This window comes from Ostrea edulis, chromosome 4 (genome assembly GCF_947568905.1).
Source record: "Ostrea edulis chromosome 4, xbOstEdul1.1, whole genome shotgun sequence".
Lineage (NCBI taxonomy): Eukaryota > Metazoa > Mollusca > Bivalvia > Ostreida > Ostreidae > Ostrea > Ostrea edulis.
This window is the reverse complement of record NC_079167.1, coordinates 6,511,257-6,534,612: the sequence shown is the minus strand read 5'-3', so window position 1 is coordinate 6,534,612 and position 23,356 is coordinate 6,511,257. Positions and strand designations below refer to the sequence as shown.

The window sequence follows — 23,356 nt, the reverse complement described above, 5'->3', positions numbered from 1 at the left end:
GAGTGACAGTTGATAAATCTATATCAATACTATACTTTTCTTGAATCATCCGAAGGTACTAAGTTTCAAGCACTTCCGTGATCTTGATGTAATCATAGCAGCATGGTGGAAAATATTGGAAAAGTTGTGGTACCAGGCGAGATTTTGACTGGTTTGCAGAAGTCAGATTTAACATCAAAAGTAATTTTGGGCCCGGGAATACGACAAGAGACAGATTTAGTTGTTGTATCAAAACCAGGTGTTTTGAAGTTCAAAGAACCAAATATTTATTGGGTTGATTGTTTTCATAAAAGGGTAAGAACCACACGGTTTTGACACAATCAAAGCAAACTGGTATATATACTATATATACCATATACTAATATGTTAACGGTGCTACCGTTTTAGCGAGCGCAGCTACATGCATGTAAGTACATATTTTGTAATGTTGATCAATTTAAACAATTTCGAACTATTTGCCAAATACTCAGTACTTGAATGAAATTAGGCAGCAGAAACAACCCAATTTAGTTTTTCCCCAGAGTTTCATAGCGAGCCAGCGCAAAGCGCTGGCTTGTACTGCGAGCTCTAATGACTAGAGCGCGGGAAATAATCCGAGCTAACTCTAAACCTCTAACAAGGAAAAAAAAATGACGCCAATCCCAGAAGGCCCTTGTCAAAAATGGCTGAGATCTCGCAAAGTCACACCTTGGAATATGATTGTGAACTTACGTGGATTATCATCCTAATCTTGTGGCCTCCTAGCTCCAAAATTCAGTGCACCATTAGGTGAAATGTTTAACGTAGTGCAATGTTAATGAAAGGCAGGCTAAGATGACGTGTGATGTCATGTCTACGTTTTGACGTATGTCATAATAAGAATGACAGTGGCGAATCTAGATACGTACTTGTTATTTCCATTTGCAAAAGTCATACTACCGGGATAATATTGAATATACATAAACATTAGGCATACATAATATGGCATCGAATACAAATTGTCTATAATCGACTGCAAACCATAAACCTGATTAAAATACTCAATAGAAATTTATTATTCTAACAAGAAAAAAGGGAGACTAACTTTAAAAATTGTTAGAATATGTGAGGGATCGTACTGAATTAGTGCTATTCAAAAAATTACAAAAAAATCGATGGAAATCGGTCGGATTGAAAACATTTTTAAAAAATCTTTGTTTTATTTCCCGCAACTAAAAATAATAAGTGCTTGAATCCATTTCCTTCTAACATGTACAGTAATGCAAACCATGATTACACCCCCCCCCCCTCCCCTATGATAACCAACCATGCCACTTGCTATTAATGACTGAAAAATCATAAATTGATTCTAGTTTTGTAAATTAATCTTAATCAATGTATCCTCGCAACAACAGCACATGGAGAGGGGCTGAAATCAATTATGTTGCAATTTTATTCAATGATTATATGTGAATGCTGAAATATTTCATCATTGTGTTACAACTAGGATTATGTACAACATAATTTTCTCTTTTGGAATAGATAAGATAAGATAAGATAAGTTTATTCCAATTTTGGGCCCAGAGGGCATAACAGTAAGACATTTTATAAAGAAGGAAATTCAAAAAAGAAAGAAAGTTTACAACATTAACTACAGGTTACAGAGACTGCAAACTGCGTGTGGATGCAACATGGGGAAACAAGTACATACATATATGAATTGCTAATCATGTATATATACAAGTAGATGGACAGTATCAGTATTATACCAATATATGAATAATAAACTATAATGATTTTTGCAGTTGGAATATACCATTGCTACAAGGGGATTATCATATGAATTTTAATTTTTTTTAAAATTAGATAGGTTCATAGGGGGGGGGGGGGGGGTGGATATACATGCCCAATAGTTGAATTTATCGATTTATTTTTTAATTTTCATTATATTGAAATGCATTTTGTGTTCAAAGGCAGTGCTGTTTAAACAATTTTACAAACTTGAAAGGTTTGGGCATTTTTATCATACAATTAGTAACTTGAAAAGATTGCAGGAGAGTAGAAAAAAAGGAAAATAGAGGCTGAGAGCATACAGTTCCAAAGGTTAAGCAAGGTCACAGTGAAGGCGGCAGAAATAAAATGTGTATATAACATAAAAATATTTTAATCACATCCATGTACACATGTTTTAATGGTTTTTAATATAAAACCCTGTGAGAAAATTCATGTAATGAATATTTGGCAAATAGATATTGTTTAAATTGAACCTGATCAAAAATTATACAAAAATATGTACATACATGAAGCTGCGCTCGCTCAAACGGTAGCACCGTCAACATATTATTAAATCAATAAAACATATTATACATGAATGTGATTGAAATATTTTTATAGTCTATACATTTCATTTCTTTTGCCCTCTCTGTGACTTGCAAAATGTTCTGAACTGTATGCTCTCAACTAATTTCTGTGGAAACGAGAGGGTTATGTATATACGATCTTTCCTATCCCCGTCGTTTCTGTCCAAGCCTTCATACAGTATGTGGGAAATCAGTTGTGCTTCGGTTTGAATTTATTTCAGCTTATATTTGATGTGAATCGTTCGAAAACTTACATAAATCAATTCATGAATGATTTTTCCGCAAGGGAATACAATTGAAACCATTTAATTCCACACTAAAGCAACGATAATTGTCGTCATTTCAGACACTACATTCTTTCGCTATCAAATTCGCCTCCATGATAAACAATGACTTCAGCACATGCGTCACCTCATTTTGTAAAACACCTAGAGGTCCTAAAGGGGTGAAATGACTTACTATTAGTAAATCGCACAAGAATCGAACTTTTTCAGTTTATTTTCTCATCACACGCATTTCATTTCTGTGAATGGACTTATTCTTCTGAATATGAAAATAATGAATTACTGGACACAGAATAAGTAAAAATGCCATTGGGAATAAAAAAAATATTAGAAGACCATTCAAATTAAGTGCGCACTTTTTAATTCCTGAAATAGATTAAATATCAATAAAGGAGCCGCATCTCGTGTGTCTATTTTCCCCCCTTTAATATTCATTCAATTTTATTTTCATACTTTTTTATTATCATATCTATATTCATTATACCTTCCTTTTTCGGGGGGGGGGGGGGGGGGGGGGGGGGGGAGCAGTGATTGGGAAGTCCATGCGCCCTATGCCATAATCCCATTCAGGTGAAAATTGGCACATTAAATTATTTAATTAATGCGCCAAAGTGTGCATTCATTATCAATTATTACTTACATTTTTTTCTCTAGAAGTGAATTGGGTATGACTTACTTATTTTTTGTACTTTCATTTTTAATTATTCCTATGTATTTTGATACACTGAATCTCATTGGTTGAAGCAATATGTACAAATCAAATTAGATAACCAATAAACTATATCCTCTTACACCACATCTCATCACGTCTTCTTATATGCTTATTCTTTAGCGTTTAAGCTTCAGAAGTCCAAGGACATATATAGAAACAACAGAAAGTGAAAAAAAAATAATGAAAAAAACAACGAGAGACCATCTTCAAATACCAATACCGATAAAGGCAATTATACCGTTGAGAAGGGGACATTGAAACAAAGAAGAAACATTTTCTAGAGCGGTGGAAAAGATCATGGTCATGGTTCAGTTTCAATTAAAACAATAATGTTCCACTGCTCATTTGCTATTTATTGAAAATGGCCATTCAAAATATGTTGATGGCCCATTAAATCTGAAAATGGCCCATTGAAAACTTGAACCATGGGGCCATAGTCCCATAAGCCATTTTGGCCTTCCCAATCACTGGGGGGTCTCTTCTTATAGGGAATTTCATACCATGAATTGAAAAAACAACAAATCTATGACAGAACAACAAACCTGTGACAGAAGAACTTTATCTGTTTATACAGACTGTTAAACTGCAAATCAGTAAAGGTGATTAATTTCAGTCTACTTAACATTCATTGGCGGATCTTCTCGTGGGAGGGGGTTGCAACCCCCCTTTTGATTTTGGAGTGGGAGAGAGAGAGTTTATATGTGTGGGAAAATGACTTTTAATCGCCCACGTCTCTCCAACATGAGGTCAGCGCTTGGAAACAGAAGTGGTCAATCGTAGATTCACTTGATGCCAAGTGTAATGCTTGTCGGAATTCAAACAGTAAAGATATTTTCCAACCTGCAGAAATTATAATTTTTCATCGGCTGCACCTTACCCTTACCAACTGCAAAGCAGAAAGGTCCTTTTCATTTCAACACGTACTTGAAAAGATGTACTTACGTTCAACAATGGGCAAGGAGAGACTTTCTGGAGTGGCATTAATGAAGGATTACCCCCAATATCAAACTGGACATTAATTATCTAACAAAGAGATTCATTCACATGCATCCGAAAAGAATCAATTGAACTCTTTTAGGGAAAATGTCAAATGATCAATGCCGGATCAAAATTAGTTTTAGATATTTATGGGGGAAGGGTTCAAAACTCCTGCAGGTTTTTGCAATCTGATATCGATATTCATTTACACTGATTATCATTTTCAACATCATCAAATTTTGTTTTAATTAAGGGGGAGGGGGTGTTGATGAAGACTAAGTGATTTAAGTTTTTTGTCAGACATTGAACATTTATCAATGAACATTGTGAATACGTTTGTCATTTTTAATTCTTTTTTAAAGGATGTTTTAATCGGTATCTAACTTATAAAACTGCGTGCATACGATAAAATAAGTACATTGTACAAAACACACATCATGGTATCAACAACAGTCAACAAATCCTCTGGTTAACCACCCCCAGAAATTAGCTCTCAAATGTTTCTATTTTCCTTAATTCTACTCTCAATCTTTCCAAGTTACTAACTGTGTGATAAAAATGCCCAAGTCTTGTTGCAAATCTTTTAAGTTTGTAAAACTGTGTGAACAGCACTGCCTTTGAACATAAAACGCATTTCAATATAATGATAATTTTAAATAAATCGATAAATTCAACACTATTGTACATATAATATTATATGTGTGGATTCCCTCCCCCCCCTCCCAACAATGCGCACCTATCTAATTTTCAATTTATAATATTATTTCTGCTGCCTTCACTACATGACTTGCTTAAAGCTATATATGCCGTATTCTTTGGATATTACATGTATTTTATATCAAGCTTTATGCAATTTAACTCACTTGGATTAAAAGTAATCAAGCTAATTTCCTATTTAGTTATGTATTCTCCGTGTTGGATAATGAATGCCCCATTTTGAAATATACATAATCATGTGACGTTGCACACAGAATTTTGAATGTAAACAACTACAAGGCAACAAGAAAGCATGTACGGCATACGGGCAATTGATGGAACACATTTAGCGATACAGACAGTCAGACTGAATTCAACAGGGTAGAGAGAACCACCCTGAGCAATTGAAGGGGAGTTAAATGTTATGTTTAACCTGAAATGTATTATTATAATACTGTAACTTCCATGATGTTTCTAATATTTTCCTCGCGCACAACCACCATAAACATCACTTCTTCGTAATTATGCGCTAGTAAATCATCTTTCCCTCCTTACATCCAGTAAACCAGTACTCCTTTAATACCCATATATAATTTGTCAAAATTGTCAAATCATATTATTTTTCATAGTTTATCATACTAACAAAACTTTGTTCTGGTTTTTCAGGGCTCGAAATAAGTGAGAAATACTTGCAAAATGCAAGTACATTCGAAAAATTGCGAGTAAAAATGGGGGGGGGGGGGGGGGACTGTCACCATGGTTTGCATTACTGGACATATCTTGGAATTGAAACTGGTAAACAGATTTGAGCAGTTGTTATATCTGTAAAAACAGAGGCTTGTATTTTCTGTTCAATATAACTCCTAATTTAGATCCACCTCTGCATTCTCTACCCAGAGATTCGTGCACTACTCATAAGCGAAGCTTGCATAGCACGCCCTCTTGTGAGAGAATGCCGCCTCTGCCACAGTTGTATTATGACGTCAATACATAGACATGATGTTACTTATTGTCTTACCCTGCCTTTCATCAACAGTGCATGTCGCTAAACATTAGGCCTAATGATGCACTGTATTATGGAGCTAGGGGACCACAAGACTAGGATGATAATCCATATTAAGTTCACAATCTTAGACCAAATTGTAACTGCCAGATCTCTGCCATCATCTGAGATTGGTGACAAATTTTCTTGAAAAAGGTACAGGTCTATTACATGTACTTACTTTTTCACATGTTTTTAATCATTAGAGCTTGCAGTACGAGCAGGCTTGCTGCGTTCACTATAAAACTATTTTCATTGAGAGTGGAAAGAGGGTAATTGGTTGCACCCTTTTGCTGAGAGATGGGAGTAGGTTTGAGACATTTTTTTAAGTAAGGACTATTTTGGGCATCAATTTCATTGCACATGTAATAGATATAAACTTGCAATTCTCATAGACTATTTTTTGCTGTTAGTTGGAAGGAGGGATTTGAGTGGGATTCATAGATCTGTGACATTGAGGCTATTTTGAAGTGATAATTTCAACTTTTAAGATGATCTGTTATCTGGATTTTTGAGATTCCATCTTTAAGACACCAAGATCTGAATAGGGAGGCAATTTACTTTGTTAGACCTGTTCATGACACTGTTACTGGAGTCAGTTGACACAATATGTATTTTCAAATGCTTCTCGACCAATCAGATTCGAGTATTTTACATGAAAGTATAATTCATAAGGAAACTTTTCACCCCTCGAGAAACCATTGTCAACCCTTGGCTACACCTCAGTTGACAATGGTTTTCTTGGGGTGAAAATTTTCAATGTTACCCTCAGCTACATGCAATATTTATATGATATAACTTAATTTAAGAAGAAAAATAAAAGGGAATAGACACCCCCTTTCTGACTCAAAAAATACTAAGGTTTCTGCACTCTCTGACATGTGATGTCATAATTTTTGCCAAATCTGTATTTGATTAAACTTTGTGCAAGATAGAAATATATCTTTGGGAGGAATTTCATTCAGTGAGTGTGATAAAAAACAAGGTTGTGGTTAACAATATTGAAACCTTATATGCCACGTGGGTCCCTGAACTTTTCAGCTTTACTGGCCCACATTGTGATTCATGGGCCCACACTACATATCAATTAAGATTTTTAAAAAGTAACGGTGAATGAAGAAGCTCTATCCAATGATTACACATATAAGTCATGTGATTTGCTCTTCATCAGCTGAAAAAGTGATGGGGATTGCCCATAATGTTTGCGGGAAAATGTACCTGTCACTAAGGTACTTCATCGAAAACCCAAAAATGAAATAAATTGTTTGAAAAGTACCATTTTTGATAAACAGACAAGTTTTTATGCCTCTGAGATCCAGTGCTCGAGCTGGGCTTCGCCATTTTCGCCAATGGCGAATTTTTTTCAAAAATGGCGAAAAAAAATTTAAAGTGGCGAAAATCCCTTTTTGCAATAAATTGTATTTTAAAATTTCCTTTGTCAGTGACACATTTATCACCTGCTTGTTTATGCAGTCAAAATCTGTTTATTCAGTCAATGCGTGCGACCGGAAATCTCGCGTCGCTCCAGTGCACACAGAGCTGGTCACGAAGGCCAGATAATAGCTGCAGGTAATGTATGGCTGCAAAAAAGTCGGTGATTATGCAAAAAAGTACATCGGACAGCTGTGTACCCTGCTGTGGTCAATTGTTTAACATTTAAATTCTTATTCATTATCGTGTTATCTCCACATTAATGTCAATTCTTAACCACAGGACCGACCGGTAATTAAATTGGCCGTATTATTGTTTATAATGTATATACATCAATTGTTTGTTTTTGCGGCCAAGCTCGTTGATTACAATGTTTTGATTGTGATGTGTTTGATTTCATAACAATGCGGTCGGTCACCATTGATATGGACATAGCAATTTTAATATATAATTTTTTTTGAAGTTCTGAAGTTCGGTGCGCAACGGTATAAAAATGCTACAGACTGTGGACAAAAGTATTTGCACGATCGCGTCATTTTTCAAACGTGTTTATCGAGTATCGTACATTGCGGGTTATCTCTCTTTGCACATACATGAGTTATCCTTTCACCGATGATGTATTTAAAACGTTGAAGGTGAATTATGTGAAGTAATGATGTTTGTGTTCGTCTGCAACTCTGTTATACATGCAAGGGAGTGATTAGAAAACATGGGTTGGAAACATCGGGACTCAGTAATCTCATAAGACTATGCACCCCATACTATTTTGACACTAAACTTGTAGCTTCTGACCCTATAGTCAGTCTAAAATTCAAAAAATATCTGTTTGGCTTTACTGTCAACCCCACCTGCTTAAACATCCGATTCTGTCCTAATTGCAAAATCTTCCATACAAAAACGGAAGTTCATTAGGGAATGGTTGAGACTCTAAATTGGGCTTGATGTTTTGGGACATCTCCATTTCGGGCAATGTACACAATGTTTTCACTGAGGGATGTAGCATCATGAAGTTTATATTTATATCATTATGATTTATTATCTGATTTTTGATTTCCATAATAGAATTTATCAAACAAATCAACTTCTTATTATTTCAGAAAGAAGTGTTTAGGTATGGTAGCTGGATATGATTAAGTAATGTAACTGATTCAAAATCAGTGTAATGTAATGAATAAAATAATATGATGGAAATAATTGTAAAGCATGAGATTATTTGCGCTGCGCCGCACCACGAAAAAGTGGCGAAAGGGAATTTTGGTCCAGTGGGAGCACTGCTGAGGTCGAAGATCAGGGGTCATATTGTTTTTGTCCTGCCTGTCATTCTGTCTGAAACTTTAACCTTGCTAATAACTTTTGAACAGTAAGTGCTAGAGCTTTGATATTTCATTGAGTATTCCTTGTGACAAGACCTTTCCGTGGGTCCAACATTTTTTACCCTGTGACCTTGACCTTGGAGTTTGACCTACTTTTTGAAAACTTTAACCTTGCTATGTGATAAGACCTTTCCATGGGTACTAAACCTTTTGACCTTGACATTTGACCTACTTTTTAAAAAAAATTGACATTGGTCACAACTTCTAAATGGTAAATATTAGAGCTTTCATATTGCAGATTAGCATTTCTTGTGACAAGATCTTTCTGCTGGTACCAAGATATTTGTCGTTGTGACCTTGGCCATCTTTGGAATTGAGCCATTATTGGGGGCATTTGTGTTTCACAAACACATCTTGTTTCTTCATATGTTTGTTTTGTTGTAGTTTATAATTGCTTGATTTGAAAAAAAACAACATTAAAGCTAAATATGGCATCACAATGCATTGTTTATGTTGTCTGCATTAAATTTCCCACATTAAATGAATAGGCAGATCAAATGTTGAAAGTCATGTTTCAAGATGTTAAGGGTCTATGCTTGTCTCAACGGTTATACTGTAAAACATATTGATATGTTTGTTGATTGTGTATTCCGTTTGACACCATAAACAAGCCATTCCAGTTGAAGCATCTGATAGCCATGGGTGATTGTAACACCATATCTGTGTGAATGATGTTGATCTCTTGCTCTCGTGATATCTTTAATAAGCACTTCTTTTCTAGGCTTGGAACTTTGAGACCCATTAAAAAAACACTACATACTACTCTGAGATTCACTTACATGTTTGACACTATGTAAACAAATCTTGGTTAGTATAGTGTTTTATTAATAACAGATGCAAGATTCAGGACTATGAATTACAACGCAAACGTGACAATGATCCGGGGAAGTATTATTCACCATATGGGCAACAAGGTTTTCGATATCTAATTGGCCACAGCAAATATTACTCACATTGACTAGACAGCGAGTATAATTTATTTGTATATGTGTGTGCAAATGGCCCATGGGCCTCTTGTATTATAGTCTTTTAATGAAATTCCCATGGTATCTTATTCAAATTATTGTAACATCTTATTATGCTATTATAGTATGTTCCACAAAGAGGAGACTCAGTAATAGGTATCATAACTGCCAAAGCTGGTGATGTCTTCCGTGTAGATGTTGGTGCTAACGAACTGGCAACACTTTCCTATTTGGCTTTTGAAGGAGCAACAAAAAGAAACAGGCCAGATGTTAAAGTATTTACTTTTCTTGTTATACCCTTCTGATTCAGTGAGATTTATCTTTACAGTGACATTTAGATCTTGACTACTAAGAATGCCATAGCCTAGCTGAATATTATTTATTAAGTTACCTCTCAATGAAGAAATTTTATATTTGTATACTTTATTCTAAAAACTTTTATATTTTGCAGGTAGGTGATATAGTATACTCTAAGTTTCTAGTTGCGAATAAAGATATGGAACCCGAGCTGGTATGTATAGATGGCCATGGAAAAAGTGCAAGTCTTGGCATCATAGGACGAGATGGAGGGATGGTGGTACAGGTTCCAATTGATTTAATTCGGAAGTAAGTTTTACGATAAAAGCAACATTCAGTGTAAGCAAATTGTTAGGTAGACTTCAGAAGCTTACAAGAACTTTAACTGTTTAAATGATATTGTATTTTTCAGAATATTAAGCCCAGACTGTGTTCTATTTAAGTCACTTGGAAAGAGTTTAAAGTATGAAGTTGCAGTTGGAATGAATGGACGCATTTGGATTAAGTGTCATACTGTGATGGAGACGATAGTTGTGGCTAATGCTATCACAACATCACAATATATGACCAATGAACAAATACGGGACATGTGTGGAAAATTGACAGATTCGCTTGCTGGATTTTAGTGTTGCTTTACAATGTTTGAATCTCTGGCAGCTAGTCATTTTCTGAAAATTAATTGGAAGAAATTATGTTATTGAATAGCATGTTTTTAGCTCACCTGAGCTGAAAGCTCAAGTGAGCTTTTCTGATTGCCTGTTGTCCATCGTCTGTCCGTCTGTAAACTTTTTACATTTTCGACTTCTTCTCCAGAAACACTGGGCCAATTATAACCAAACTTGGCCATAAGCATCCTTTGGTAAAGGGCTTTCAAGTTTGTTCAAATGAAGGTCCATGCCCCCTTCAAAGGGGAGATAATCACAAAAATGCAAAAATAAGGTGGAGTCATTTAAAAATCTTCTTCTCAAGGACCACTAGGCCAGAAGAGCTGAAATTTACCTGAAAGCTTCCTGACATATTGCAGATTAAAATAAAAGTAAAATCATGGCCCCCGGGGGTAGTATGGGACAATAGGGGATCAAAGTTTTACATACAAATATATAGGAAAAATCTTTTTAAAAAATTCTTCTGAAGAACCACTGAGCCAGAAAAGCCTGAGATTTACATGAAAACTTCCTTTCAAGTTTGTTAAACTCATGACCCCTGGGGGTAGGATGGGGCCACAATAGGGGATCAAAGTTTTACATAACTAATAAATAGAGAAAAAAATCTTTAAAAATTTTCTCCTTAAGAACCATTGGGCCAAAGAAGTTTATATTTGCACAAAAGCTTCATGACAAAGTGCAGATTCAAGTTTGTAAAAATCATGGTTCACGGAGATAAGATGGGCCCACAGTAAGGGATTAAAATTTTACATACGAAGATATAGGAAAAATCTTCTGAAAAATCACTGGGCCAGAAAAGTTTACATAAATATGAAAGCTTCCTGACATAGTGCAGATTCAAGTTTGTAAAAATCATGACCCCTGGGAATAGGTTGGAGCCACAATATGGATCAAAGTTTTACATGCGAATATATAGGAAAAATCTTGAAATATGAGCCCAGTTGAGCGATGTGGCCCATGGGCCTCTTGTTTTTATTTCGTTTGACCAAAACATTTCAAATTGTCAGACAATTTAAAGTCTCAATTACAGCTGGAATGTTACCTTAAAAAGTTTCTGGAACTTCATAATTCAAAATCCCAGTGATGTGCAATCATATATATAATGAATATTAATGATTGCCATGTTTTTTCAGAAACATATTTATTTTTTTAACTTCAAGATTATGAAACATGTGATCACTGAAACAGTGACAATTCAACATAAATTTGATTAAAGAATGTTCTAAATAAATTTTGTTTCTTTTCCTTTCAATTCTAAATTTTCTTAGAAGAAGTGAAGGAATGAAACTTTCATTGTATACTTTTATCTTTCGATTTTTATGTTTCCGCTATGAAATGACTGGGGGCATATACTGTTACCCCTTCCCTTCTGTCATTCGGTCAGTTAGTTTTCCAGAATTCTTTTTGCTGTGTTTGTTGATGATGAGCTCATTTTTTAAAAAATTGGTTATGCCCTGTTAGAGCATGTGGAAGAACTCAATGCATGGGTGCTTAACAAGATTTGGGTAACTGTGAGAAGAATCTATACCTTTTTGTCTGGGTCATATCTTAGCAAAGATTGTTTATATGACCTGATAATTTATTATAAACCTGACCTAAGATCATTTGGACAAATCCAAGGTCTCTGTTAACAGTTGACTGAAAGTTGGAAACGATGTATCCAATTTATAGAAGAAACTATGATAGACAATCTTTGGGACAGTGTAAGCATTAACATTGTATCGTTTTATTGACAACTTGGTTTTTGTATGTTAAAGAAATACAATATTCTATGTAAAGTTTTAATAAATCTTTCTACATCTAAAGAGTTAGTAATTAACATCCACCTTGCACTTCCATGCCCTTGGAAAGAAATCTTCACACGTTATTATATCCCCATGCACTGAAGTTGCAAAGGGTATAATCTTTTTGACCCGTCTGCGAGTCAGTTAGTCCATCAGTCTCTTTCTTGTCAGTGTAACTTCTCTGAGACCGCGCAACAGAATTTTGTGGAACTTTGTAGTTAGTAAGGATACATTGTATACGGCCAGATGTGCATATTCCTAGGAAATTCAGATTCATTAATTTTTCTAGGAGTTATGCCCCTTTTCAACTTAGAATTTCGAGTCTCTCTGTTCTGTTCTTGCAGTAATACAGAGCATTACCATTCATTATATGAAGCATGGTCAAGCAATGTTGGAGTGTGGGCTATGTGAGCTTGGTCACTTTTTCTTTCATTCAAGAAAACAAAAGCAGTATACATGTAATATATGTTTTTTTGTTTTATTTGCCCCCTATAATATGTTAAAATTTTCACATCCTTGGACTTTCAAATATTTCAAAACTTATCTTTTAAAACAAAAATGCTCTTTCAAAATATACAGTTGCCAACAGTTGAATTTGAATAATAGCTAGGTCAAGTAATTTTTTACGACAGTGTTGATTTCTTTGTAAATTTAAGTGCAGCTAATGTCTGTTCCCTAGTGGACCTTCCCACATGAAAAAGCAGCATCCAGTATACCCATGAAAGAGGCACTTAACCCCCATGGACAAGAAGGAATGATCCAAGAACTGAAATGTCCACAGAGAAGTTGACCATCTCCATCACTAACTCACAAGTAGGATTCGGATCATTTTGGCGTGACGATGTTGTGGATATAATAAGAAGGCCAGGTGTGCAGGGTTGTGACATTTGGTGTGCTTTTGCCTTGCATCTGCAGGCACTTTAGTCTACATTGTTTTTGTAAGGCTTTGCTCTGTTCCTTTGAGGGTTTTAAATGGGTTATTGGAGGAAGTTGGGGAATTAAGGTCCATTTTTGGGAAGTTTGAGTGTGGGTTTGGTTCTGTGATTGTGGGTGTTGCCCGTCGTATGATCTAGCTTTGGGTGCATGCATGATAGTCCCCCACCCCTAAATCATGTGTTATCTAATTTCTTGTGAAAGTATGGAGTGCCAAATTAACATAAAGAGCTCAAATAATTGAAGATATTAATTCATTTATTGCATGCAATAGTTCAATTGAATCTATTATAGCTTTCATCAATTGGAGTGATGTGCTAGATTAAATTAAATTGCTGCAGCAGTAAAACTTGAGATGGTCTTTACCAATTTTAAGTGTTGTGGATATATATCTACTCTGCACTTCACAACTTTTACTTGGTTATATTAAATTCAAAGAATATTCATGATAATCATGCAGGGGATGTCTATGAAAACAGTTTAAAATATTCTAGTTTAAAATGGACTGGAATGATAGTTCCAAGTGTATTATGTGCAAGACACCATAGGGGTTTGTGGACAAAATTTATTTTTGGGATTACATACACTAAAACTTGAAATTTGTCATTTTGATGCACTTTGTATACAGGCCGGGTTAATTGTTTAGTTGACAAATCTATATTTCCTTACTCCAGCCAGCTAAAGTTTCTGCAGTGATACTTTTAATCTAATATGGTTATCATATATAGTTGACCCTAGTATTTCCAATTTGAGGAGACTGCGATTAAACTTTTAAATAAGAGATATCTGGCCCAGGTTTGACATAGCAAATGTCAGACTAGGATTTAATAAACCTTATCATTTTTAATCGCAGTAGATTTATACTTCACTTTTATATTTATGGTTTTCATTTTGATATGCTTAATCTAGCAGGTAGTTATGAACTCAAATATACCCAAGCTACAAAACAATTACTATGTCATCCTCTTGTCTGCATTGATTTTATACATGCTAAATTCGGCTTACATAATTAAGGTAAGGTTTGCGACATTTTAATATGTAGCCAACAAAGTCATGTGGCATTATTTTGTTAATAAAATTGCCTGTATCGGTTTTTGACCAGATGGGCTTAATTTTGCGATTGCTCATTGAAACACCTGCAATGGAACCCATGTGTGATGGACAATGTAGATGTGGTCATCAGAGCGATGACCTAGACTTTAACCTTAAGGGTAACTGTCCTGCTTATTAGAGCTGCAAATTATCCCAACTTTGAGATAAAGCAGGGGGTCAAAATTTTACTAGGGTATTTGAGATTACAGTGTTCGAGATTCCACAGTGTACTTTATTTGATTACATGTACATATGGTTGATAGTATTTTTATGCCCCCCTTCAAAGAAGAGGGGCATATTGGTTTGCACCAGTTGGTATGTCTGTCGGTCAGTAGACCACATGTTGTCCGCTCAATATCTTGAGAACCATTCACTTGATGATAATGATCTATTTCATATGTGGGTTGGTTATGAGTAGAAGAGGACCCCTATTGTTTTTCAGGTCAAAGGTCAATCTACTCTGGACATAGGAATATTCCCTCAATATCTTGAGAACCCTTTTCTTGACAGACATCAAACTTGGCACACTGGTACATCCTAAGGAGTAGATTATTGATTTTGAGGTCATAAGGTCAAGGGTCAAACTGAGCATAGGAATATACTGACCATTCAATGTCTAGAGAACCCTTTGCTTGACAGACATCAAACTTGGTACGCCAGTACATCTTCAGAAGAAGATGACCCCTATTGATTTTGAGGTCACATGGTGAAAGGTCAAGGGTCAAACTGGACATAGGAATATAATGTCTGATCAATATCTTGAGAACCCTTCGCTTGACAGACATCAAACTTAGTACACTGGTATATCTTCAGGAGAAGATGACTCCTATTGATTTTGAGGTCACATGGTCAAGGGTTAAACAAACTAGACATGGGAATATACTGTCTGCTCAATATCTTGAGAACCCTTTGCTTGACAGACATCAAACTTGGTACACTGGTACGTCTTCAGGAGAAGATGACTCCTATTGATTTTGAGGTCACATGGTCAAAGGTCAAACTGGACATAGTAATATATTGTCCACTCAATATCTTGATAACCCTTTTGCTTGACAGACACCAAACTTAGTACACTGGTACATTTTCAGGAGAAGATGATCCATATTGATTTTGAGGTCAAAAGTCAATAGTTGAACTGGACATAGTAATATATTGTCTCCTATATTTTAAGAATTATTTGCTTGATTGACACCAAACTTGGTACACAGTAACAGCATAAGGAGTAGATGACCCCTATTCATTTTTAGGTCACATGGTCAATTCACTCTTGACATAGGAAGATATTGTCTGCTCAATATTTTGAATTGATGATACTACATGTACTATCAACTAAATGATGTGTGTGTATAACCCTTTTCAATTTTGCACTATGGGGGGCATATATGTGTTTTACAAACATCTCTTGATTTTTAAAAAAAAATTAAATTTCATTAGGACCAAATAGTTGCTTTGAGATATTCATGGTATTCAGTATACATGTGTTAAGAGATACCGAATGGCAACAGAATGTGTACACATATTTTTGTATTTTTATTGTGCCCCCAGGTTTTATCTTATCCTATGTATACACTAGCTGAGTATGTATTTTCAGATTGTTCTAGCTAATATACATGTTCTACTGTACACAAGTGACATCCTCACTCAAATGTGCTCCATCTCACCGAAATGCAATTTATCACGAAAGTTGTTGGAATGCCATTACCTTCATAACATACAAAGCAGTGTTATAAACAACAACTGAAACAAATATCAGAATTTTTTTTATTCAGATACATCAATAAATTAAAAAAACAAACATCCTGATTTTCATTATGTATATCTCAAAAATACATAGTCTAAGCCATACACACAATCACATTGAAAAACATTTTCATAAGCACTGAATCATTTTACATATAAATCATTACTATCTGGGCAATAATATTGAAATTTAAGAGTATTGCAATATAATTAGTAAATTTTTGAAATATCAATTCATAGCAAGAAATTTATCTTTTGACAATTTCTCCTCCGGGACCATTAGACTATTGAAAATTATGAAATCAGAAATGCATGGTCTTCTCTTATCAAGCAATAAATGGAAAAGACTTGAAACATTTGTAAAGTTTATTATTAATTCATTCTTCTTCATGTAAAATATTATGATTTAATTCAAGATATTCAAATATAAAAATTTCTAGCAATATCCAGTCCTCATCATTAGGATAACTGTTACACAAGAGAGGAATCCACTTCCTTTTCTCATACAAACACTAACAAAGCAAAATAGTCTCACCATGTACAAATATTTTCATCAACATATATGATGCACATCTATTCTCAACAGTATCTTAGCACTTGTGCATATGTGTACAGGATTTTTGTTTGTATTTTCTTCATTGGCACAAAATATACCTACATGTAAATATACGCACATAAAAGAGAAATCCATTCAAAGAGCAGATCCAGAAATCTTTCTAGGGGAGACGAGTGTCCATCTTATTTTTTCCACCCCAAAGAGGTGTTTGCAACCCCCAAAGTGGCAGAAAATAACCTTTTATTGGGTAAAAATTCCAACCAAAAGGGGGGGGGGGGGATTGCAATCCCTTCAACCCCCTAACCTCTAGATATGCCACTCCATTCATACTCATCTTTTACAAAAGCACATATCACAGATTCTCCCTAAAATTTCATACACTGAAACTTTCTCCACAGCCACATGTCCCTTTGATGTTTGGATTATTAAATATAAACTCAGCAGACAATTTGTCTGTTTGGTAGTCCATTTCTGTTCCAAGTAATGTTAATTGAGCTTTTGCATCGATGAGAATTCTTACACCTACAAAAACAAAATGTCCTCCATAATTATCATATCATTGAATTATGGATCATCTGAAGTAACAATCCTATATTCAAAACATTGTTAAAATCGGAATAACGGTGCAGCTCAAAATGAAATTTTAAATCTGCATATAATTATATTTAACTGTTGGAAAATGCATGCATCAGCTGTCCAACCAGGTTGGGTCATGCATGCATTAATAGGGGAGCATGATCAGGTTAAAAGGGATCGAGGTGAGAGAAGAGGGAATGGTGGAACAACAACCCCTGTCCACACCACACACAAGACAAAGTATATGTAGAATTCCTAAATTAACAAGAGGCCCATGGGCCTTAACGGTCACCTGAGCATCATTGCCCATACAGGGAGTCCCATATTTGCATATAAGCTTCAAATGGAGTCTTTTTGTGTACATGCAGAGTTGTGGAAAACTGCCGGTCATGCCGGCAAAACTGATTAAAAATGCTTGCGACCGGTATAAACACCATTGATGTCAGTCCAAATGACCGGCCTGGTTTTTTGTTTTTGTTTTGTTTCCTGCAAGCATCGGCGCATTTTTCAGCGCAATTATCTTGTAAAACGAAAATGCGATTGCGTAATACTTTTTTCCTTAAACAAGATCGAGGCTGGTGAAAGCGAAACAAGCATTGCCGTGTGGCCCAATTTACAGCTGGAGCGAAACCAGGTAAAAAATGTAAACTAACAGATGAAGGTTAAATACGAAAGATCTCGACAAAGAGAATTCAAACACAATTGGACAGAGGGGCGGGAATGGTTAAAATTCGATGGTGTTAAAATGGCATGCAATATTTGCATTGACAGACTGCCGGCTGCGTACCAAATAACCGCTTACAAAATTTTATCGTCGCCTGCGGCCTCATTGAAATACAGGTACTCTTCTATAAGAGATCATGAAAATTCTGTTCTTAACCGAGGAGCTGTGGAGATTTCACAAGCATAGAAATGGAGACTGAGTAAATGTAATTATGAAGTATATCGATGTTTAATAAAGGAAATAAATGTTGTGTACTTTTTGTTTTTGTTTAATTTTGTGACTTTAGATTTCGGACTGGCTTAAATTATTTCAGACTGGCTTATGTTACCTTCTTGTCAGTCCGAATGACTGGCTATCTAAAATTGTTTTCCACAACTCTGTACATGTTTATGATCTTTCAAAATACATATAATTCCTATTAAATTATACAGAAGAAGGGAAACTGGAAGTTTGAAGCATATAAATCATTTTAACATTCCCCAACTTTTTTTAATACATGTTCATTATGTACATGGCCATATTGGTACTGCCCAAGGGCCTGAATCCCTGATCCATAAATTTCACAATTTACGTAGAGAGCTTCATGACATCATAATTATGCATTTAGTATCTTTCAAATATATATGGGAGTAGAAAAGATTTCTAAGATTTAATCCATTTTCATTACATGGCCATATTAACCCTGCCCTTGGGCCTGAACCCTTGACCCAGGAGCCATGAATTTTACAACTTGGATAGTAGAGAGCTTCATGGACATCATAATCGTGCATTTACTTTTTCTCAAATATGTATGGGAGTAGAGAAAAAGATTTTCTTAGATTTTTAATACATTTCCACTATATTTTCACCATATTGGCCTGCCCTAGGGTATGAACCTCTGAACCAGGGGCCATGAATTTCACAATTTTGATATAGGATTTCCTGGACATCATAACCATACATTTAGTTTTTCTCCCACATGTGTAGGAAATGGGAATTAAAAGATTTTTGAAAATATGGCCTTTTTCAAGCATATGATGCCCAAGGGGTGGTAAGGTCATTTCCAGTGATTTTTTAAGGCCCATTTAGGGTCCAAATTTCAGCCCTTTCCCCTCCTAAAAATTGCTAATTTTTTCCCAATTTAACTTGCATTTTTCCCAATAATAAAATTATGAAAGGAAAACATATTTGAAAAAAAATAAACATTCAATATGAATTATATATACATATTAAGACTTAACAAAAGAGTTATGGGAATGATGATTTGGATGGAATAGTTGAAAATTTTAGAAGGTTAAAGAAAATTAGATGTGTAAAATAAAGATAATATAATGTTTGATATGATTTTAAAACTTATTTATGATAGAATTGATTTTTCCCAATTTGACTGAAATGTCGACAATTTTTCCCAATTTGAAAGCCACAGGACCCTTGTACAAAATGTAGAAGAATCTCTGATTTCACAATTTACATTCCTCTTATCCAAAAGATGCTTCACAACAAAAATAGTAACAGTCGGCCTTGTAGTTTTCAAGAAGTTAAAAATGTAAAATTGTTGACGGATGAAGACCAACGGCAATAAAAAACTCACCATCTTGTGAAACTTCTTCATCAAACTTTCCTTTTTGTTTTGCATACTCCATTGTGTATGTTAAGCCATTACATCCCCTTGTTTTCACACCGATCTTTAAACCAATCTGCAAAATACAAAAATAAAACTGAATAAAACAAAACACCAATCAAACACAGCTTTAATCAAACTAATATCATTACACAAATGGTTGAAGTTTCTTCATACACAGTAATGAATTTTTGCCTTTTTCAAAAGTTGTTAAAAAACCTAATACATGCACCGCTACCGTAATAAAACACTCATAATTCTTATGCACATCATTCAAAGATGTCTGGCGTTTAACTTCTGCTTCAGTGCTTTTTAACTCTGCTTCAGTGCTATGTATACTGGTATTTAAATCATAGTGTATTTTTTCTCTCCATAAAAACTAGTACATGTATTTTCTGTAATGAAGCTTACCATGTCAGGGTTTTCTGTGAGTAATTTCTTCACTTGCATTACTGCAGCTTGGGTCTACAAGTTGCAAAAAAAAAGATATTTAATGTACTAGATCCGCTAAAAACGATAATGCAGATTCTATACTAAGGCCAAGTAAAATTAATAAGTAGATTATCATTCCCGCCCTCCCCTCGAAAATCGCTCCACCCCGATTATTTTTATTTTTCAAAATTACGATTTCCGGATATTTTTATGTCCGGTCCGGTATCGTAAACGTACTTTGCCTTTTAGAAACCCAAATGCACATGTAATTATGATTTATAAAGCCTTTTCTCAATGAGAGAAGGCATTTTCGAGGTCAAGAATACCATGGCGAAAAATAAAAAATAAAATCCTCCCACCCGCCCCATTCTTTTGTGAAGTTTGAATGATAATCTACTAATTAATTTTACTTGGCCTAACATGTGTTGTATAAACTACATTTCTCCAGGTGCCCTATTCTTTTCTTGTTTAATTCTCTGTACCAGTGTAGTTGATAAAATATGCATCTACTTCAGCTATTGCAGAGACAACTCACAGCAATTTGTGCCACTTGTACATATTCACTACCCCTTTCATATCTAAGGGGAATTTTTAAGGATGCACGCATGAGCTCCCATGGGGGATGACAGGAGACAATGTATAATTAACTGATCACCAATATCTGTATGATTGGATTCTGATAATAATAGAAAATCATAGTCAAATATGTAAAAAGAGACTTTTTAGCCGATTTGCGTAGCAAATCTTGGCTTTTAAATTGGCGAAGGATGGGCGTCCAGTCAGGCAGTGGGTGGACAGCATCCACAATTAGCTTGTCCGGTCTCTAACTTTCATACTTTTTGGTGCATCTTTGTGAGACTTACAAACATGATCACATCCAAAAGAGGAAGGTTCCTATTTATTTTGAGGTCAAAGGTCAAGGTCACTTTGCCATAGATTTGAGCTTGTCTGGTATGGCGTGTAAAACGTTGCACTATTATATTAGTCTTGTTATTCATATTCGAAAACTTGTAATTTATATTCTAAAGCATATCATTCATATTCGAAAAGTTGTTATTCATATTCGATAATTTTATCATTCATATTCAAAAACATGTTATTCTTATTCTAAAACGTGTTATTCATATTCAAAAACATGTCATTCTTATTCAATAAGTTGTTATTCATATTCTAAACTTTTCATTCATATTCAAAAACATGCGATTCATATTCGATAATCTTATCATTCATATTCAAAAACATGTGATTCATATTCGATAATCTTATCATTCATATTCAAAAACATGTGATTCATATTCGATAATCTTATCATTCATATTCAATAATAATGTCATTTAAATTCGATAATTATGTTATTTATATTCGATAATTATGTTATTTATATTCGACAATCATGTCATTCATATTCGATAATTTTGCTATTCACATTCAAAAGCATGTAATTCATATTCGATAATCATGTCATTCTTATTCGATAATCATGTCATTCTTATTCGATAGTCATGTCATTCTTATTCGATGATTTTTTAATTCTTATTCAATATAATTTGCATTGTGGGTAATATTATCTGTTTGTAAAGTCTCTGCTCATTGGGTACATGTATGTGAAAACAAAAGTAGATTATGGTGTTACCATATCTGGACCACGTGTACGCAGCACATTCATAGGTAATGAATGTCTATTGATTGATAAACTTTTGGTAAATGTTCATCGTATTACACTAACTAACATAAAGAATGTACACTTACCACCAGATATGGTAACACCATTATCGAATATGAATCACATGTTTTTGAATATGAATGATAAGATTATCGAATATGAATCACATGTTTTTGAATATGAATGAAAAGTTTAGAATATGAATAACAATTTATTGAATAAGAATAACATGTTTTGAATATGAATGATAAAATTATCGAATATGAATAACAACTTTTCGAATATGAATGATATGCTTTAGAATATAAATTACAAGTTTTCGAATATGAATAACAAGATTATAGTATAATAGTGCAATGTTTTACACGTCATAGTCTGGTCTCTAACTTTCATACTACTTGGTGCGTCTTAGTCAAACTTCCACAGAAGGACAGACAGACAGATGACAGCAGTATGGCATAATACGCCTGCATTTTTATATGGGCATATAAATTTTCAACATGTTCCCTGTCCCGGGTTTATGTTAACTGGTCTTGGGAGCTGTCATAATAAGGGACCAGTTAAGAGAAAAGCAGGCTGACGTAATCAGAGTTGTGATTTAAACCAGGGACGGAGGCATGTTGAAAATGGATTAAAAGCAAGTAAGTTTTGAATTCCTTGTGACAGTTTTGTGCATTGCTGTTATAAATGTTTGAAAACAATTGTCTATTGCGTAAATCCAGGCACATCCGAGTCAAAACGTCGGTCGAAGCATAAATTTCACCGACCCCGGCATTTACACGTTTTCCAGAATCAAAACATGAATGCTTGCGATGAGAAGTCGATGCCTTTTGACTTCTCTAAAGAGAATAGTTGGCATAAACAATCACGTTACACAATATCAGATTATGTGTGCGACACTGTCACACTGGCCATTTTAATGAAATACCTACTGTCTCTAATTGCCTTTGAGATTCCATGAATAGTGACTAAATAAATATTTAGTACGGAAAAAAAGCTAAAAAATTGCGTATCATACATTATGAAAACATTACGTAAGACAATGTGACAGCACAGCCGAGCTCATGACCTCTATTTTGAAATCGTGTTGGTAATGACTAGGGTATCTCAGTTGTAATGTTTGTTTATTCTGGATATCAAATAAATATTTATATATTACATTTCTTACCATTACTAGAGGAGCCTTGGTTGGGATTAGTCGTTTTTTGGCAACTGCTCGCACCGTTCCAACGACTCGCGACGCCATCTTGTCTGTTTTGATTTATCCTCTAGATTTTACATTGAATTGGAAGAAAAATCCAATTGCTTATTTTGTTAATTAAGTCGTGGTTTAAATATTTCGATATGCAAAATTTTGCAGAGTCTGTGTCGAAAAATTTAATATGATATATATACATATTGCCCGTCAAGTGTTGGAGTTGTTGAAGTCAAATGAGAGTTTATAGAGAGCTATTGCATTATACACAGGCAGATTAAGATATAATCAATACATATT

The 23,356-nt window shown here is 34.7% G+C and overlaps 2 protein-coding genes across 3 annotated transcripts; one reads left to right on the top strand and one right to left on the bottom strand.

The window, feature by feature from the left end:
- The first annotated feature begins 22 nt into the window (after positions 1–22).
- Positions 23–11,992, top strand: LOC125671116 (exosome complex component RRP40-like). 2 transcript variants are annotated; one of them, XM_056161776.1, is made up of 4 exons: positions 23–294; positions 9,925–10,074; positions 10,251–10,405; positions 10,509–11,992. In XM_056161776.1, exons 1-4 carry the CDS (start codon positions 103–105, stop codon positions 10,720–10,722), a joined length of 711 nt encoding a protein of 236 aa, XP_056017751.1. In that variant the 5' UTR covers positions 23–102; the 3' UTR covers positions 10,723–11,992. The 2 variants fall into 2 exon arrangements, with proteins under 2 accessions (XP_056017751.1, XP_048762538.2); XM_048906581.2 differs by having other exon boundaries at positions 79–180.
- A 4,325-nt stretch (positions 11,993–16,317) lies between these two features.
- LOC125671468 (iron-sulfur cluster assembly 1 homolog, mitochondrial-like) lies at positions 16,318–23,140 on the bottom strand. Its single transcript, XM_048907220.2, has 4 exons — positions 23,030–23,140; positions 20,178–20,231; positions 19,737–19,842; positions 16,318–17,388 (listed from the first exon to the last, which is right to left on the bottom strand). The coding sequence occupies exons 1-4, from the start codon at positions 23,105–23,107 to the stop codon at positions 17,240–17,242; spliced, it is 387 nt and encodes a 128-aa protein (XP_048763177.1). The 5' UTR covers positions 23,108–23,140; the 3' UTR covers positions 16,318–17,239.
- Between the last annotated feature and the right edge of the window lie 216 nt (positions 23,141–23,356).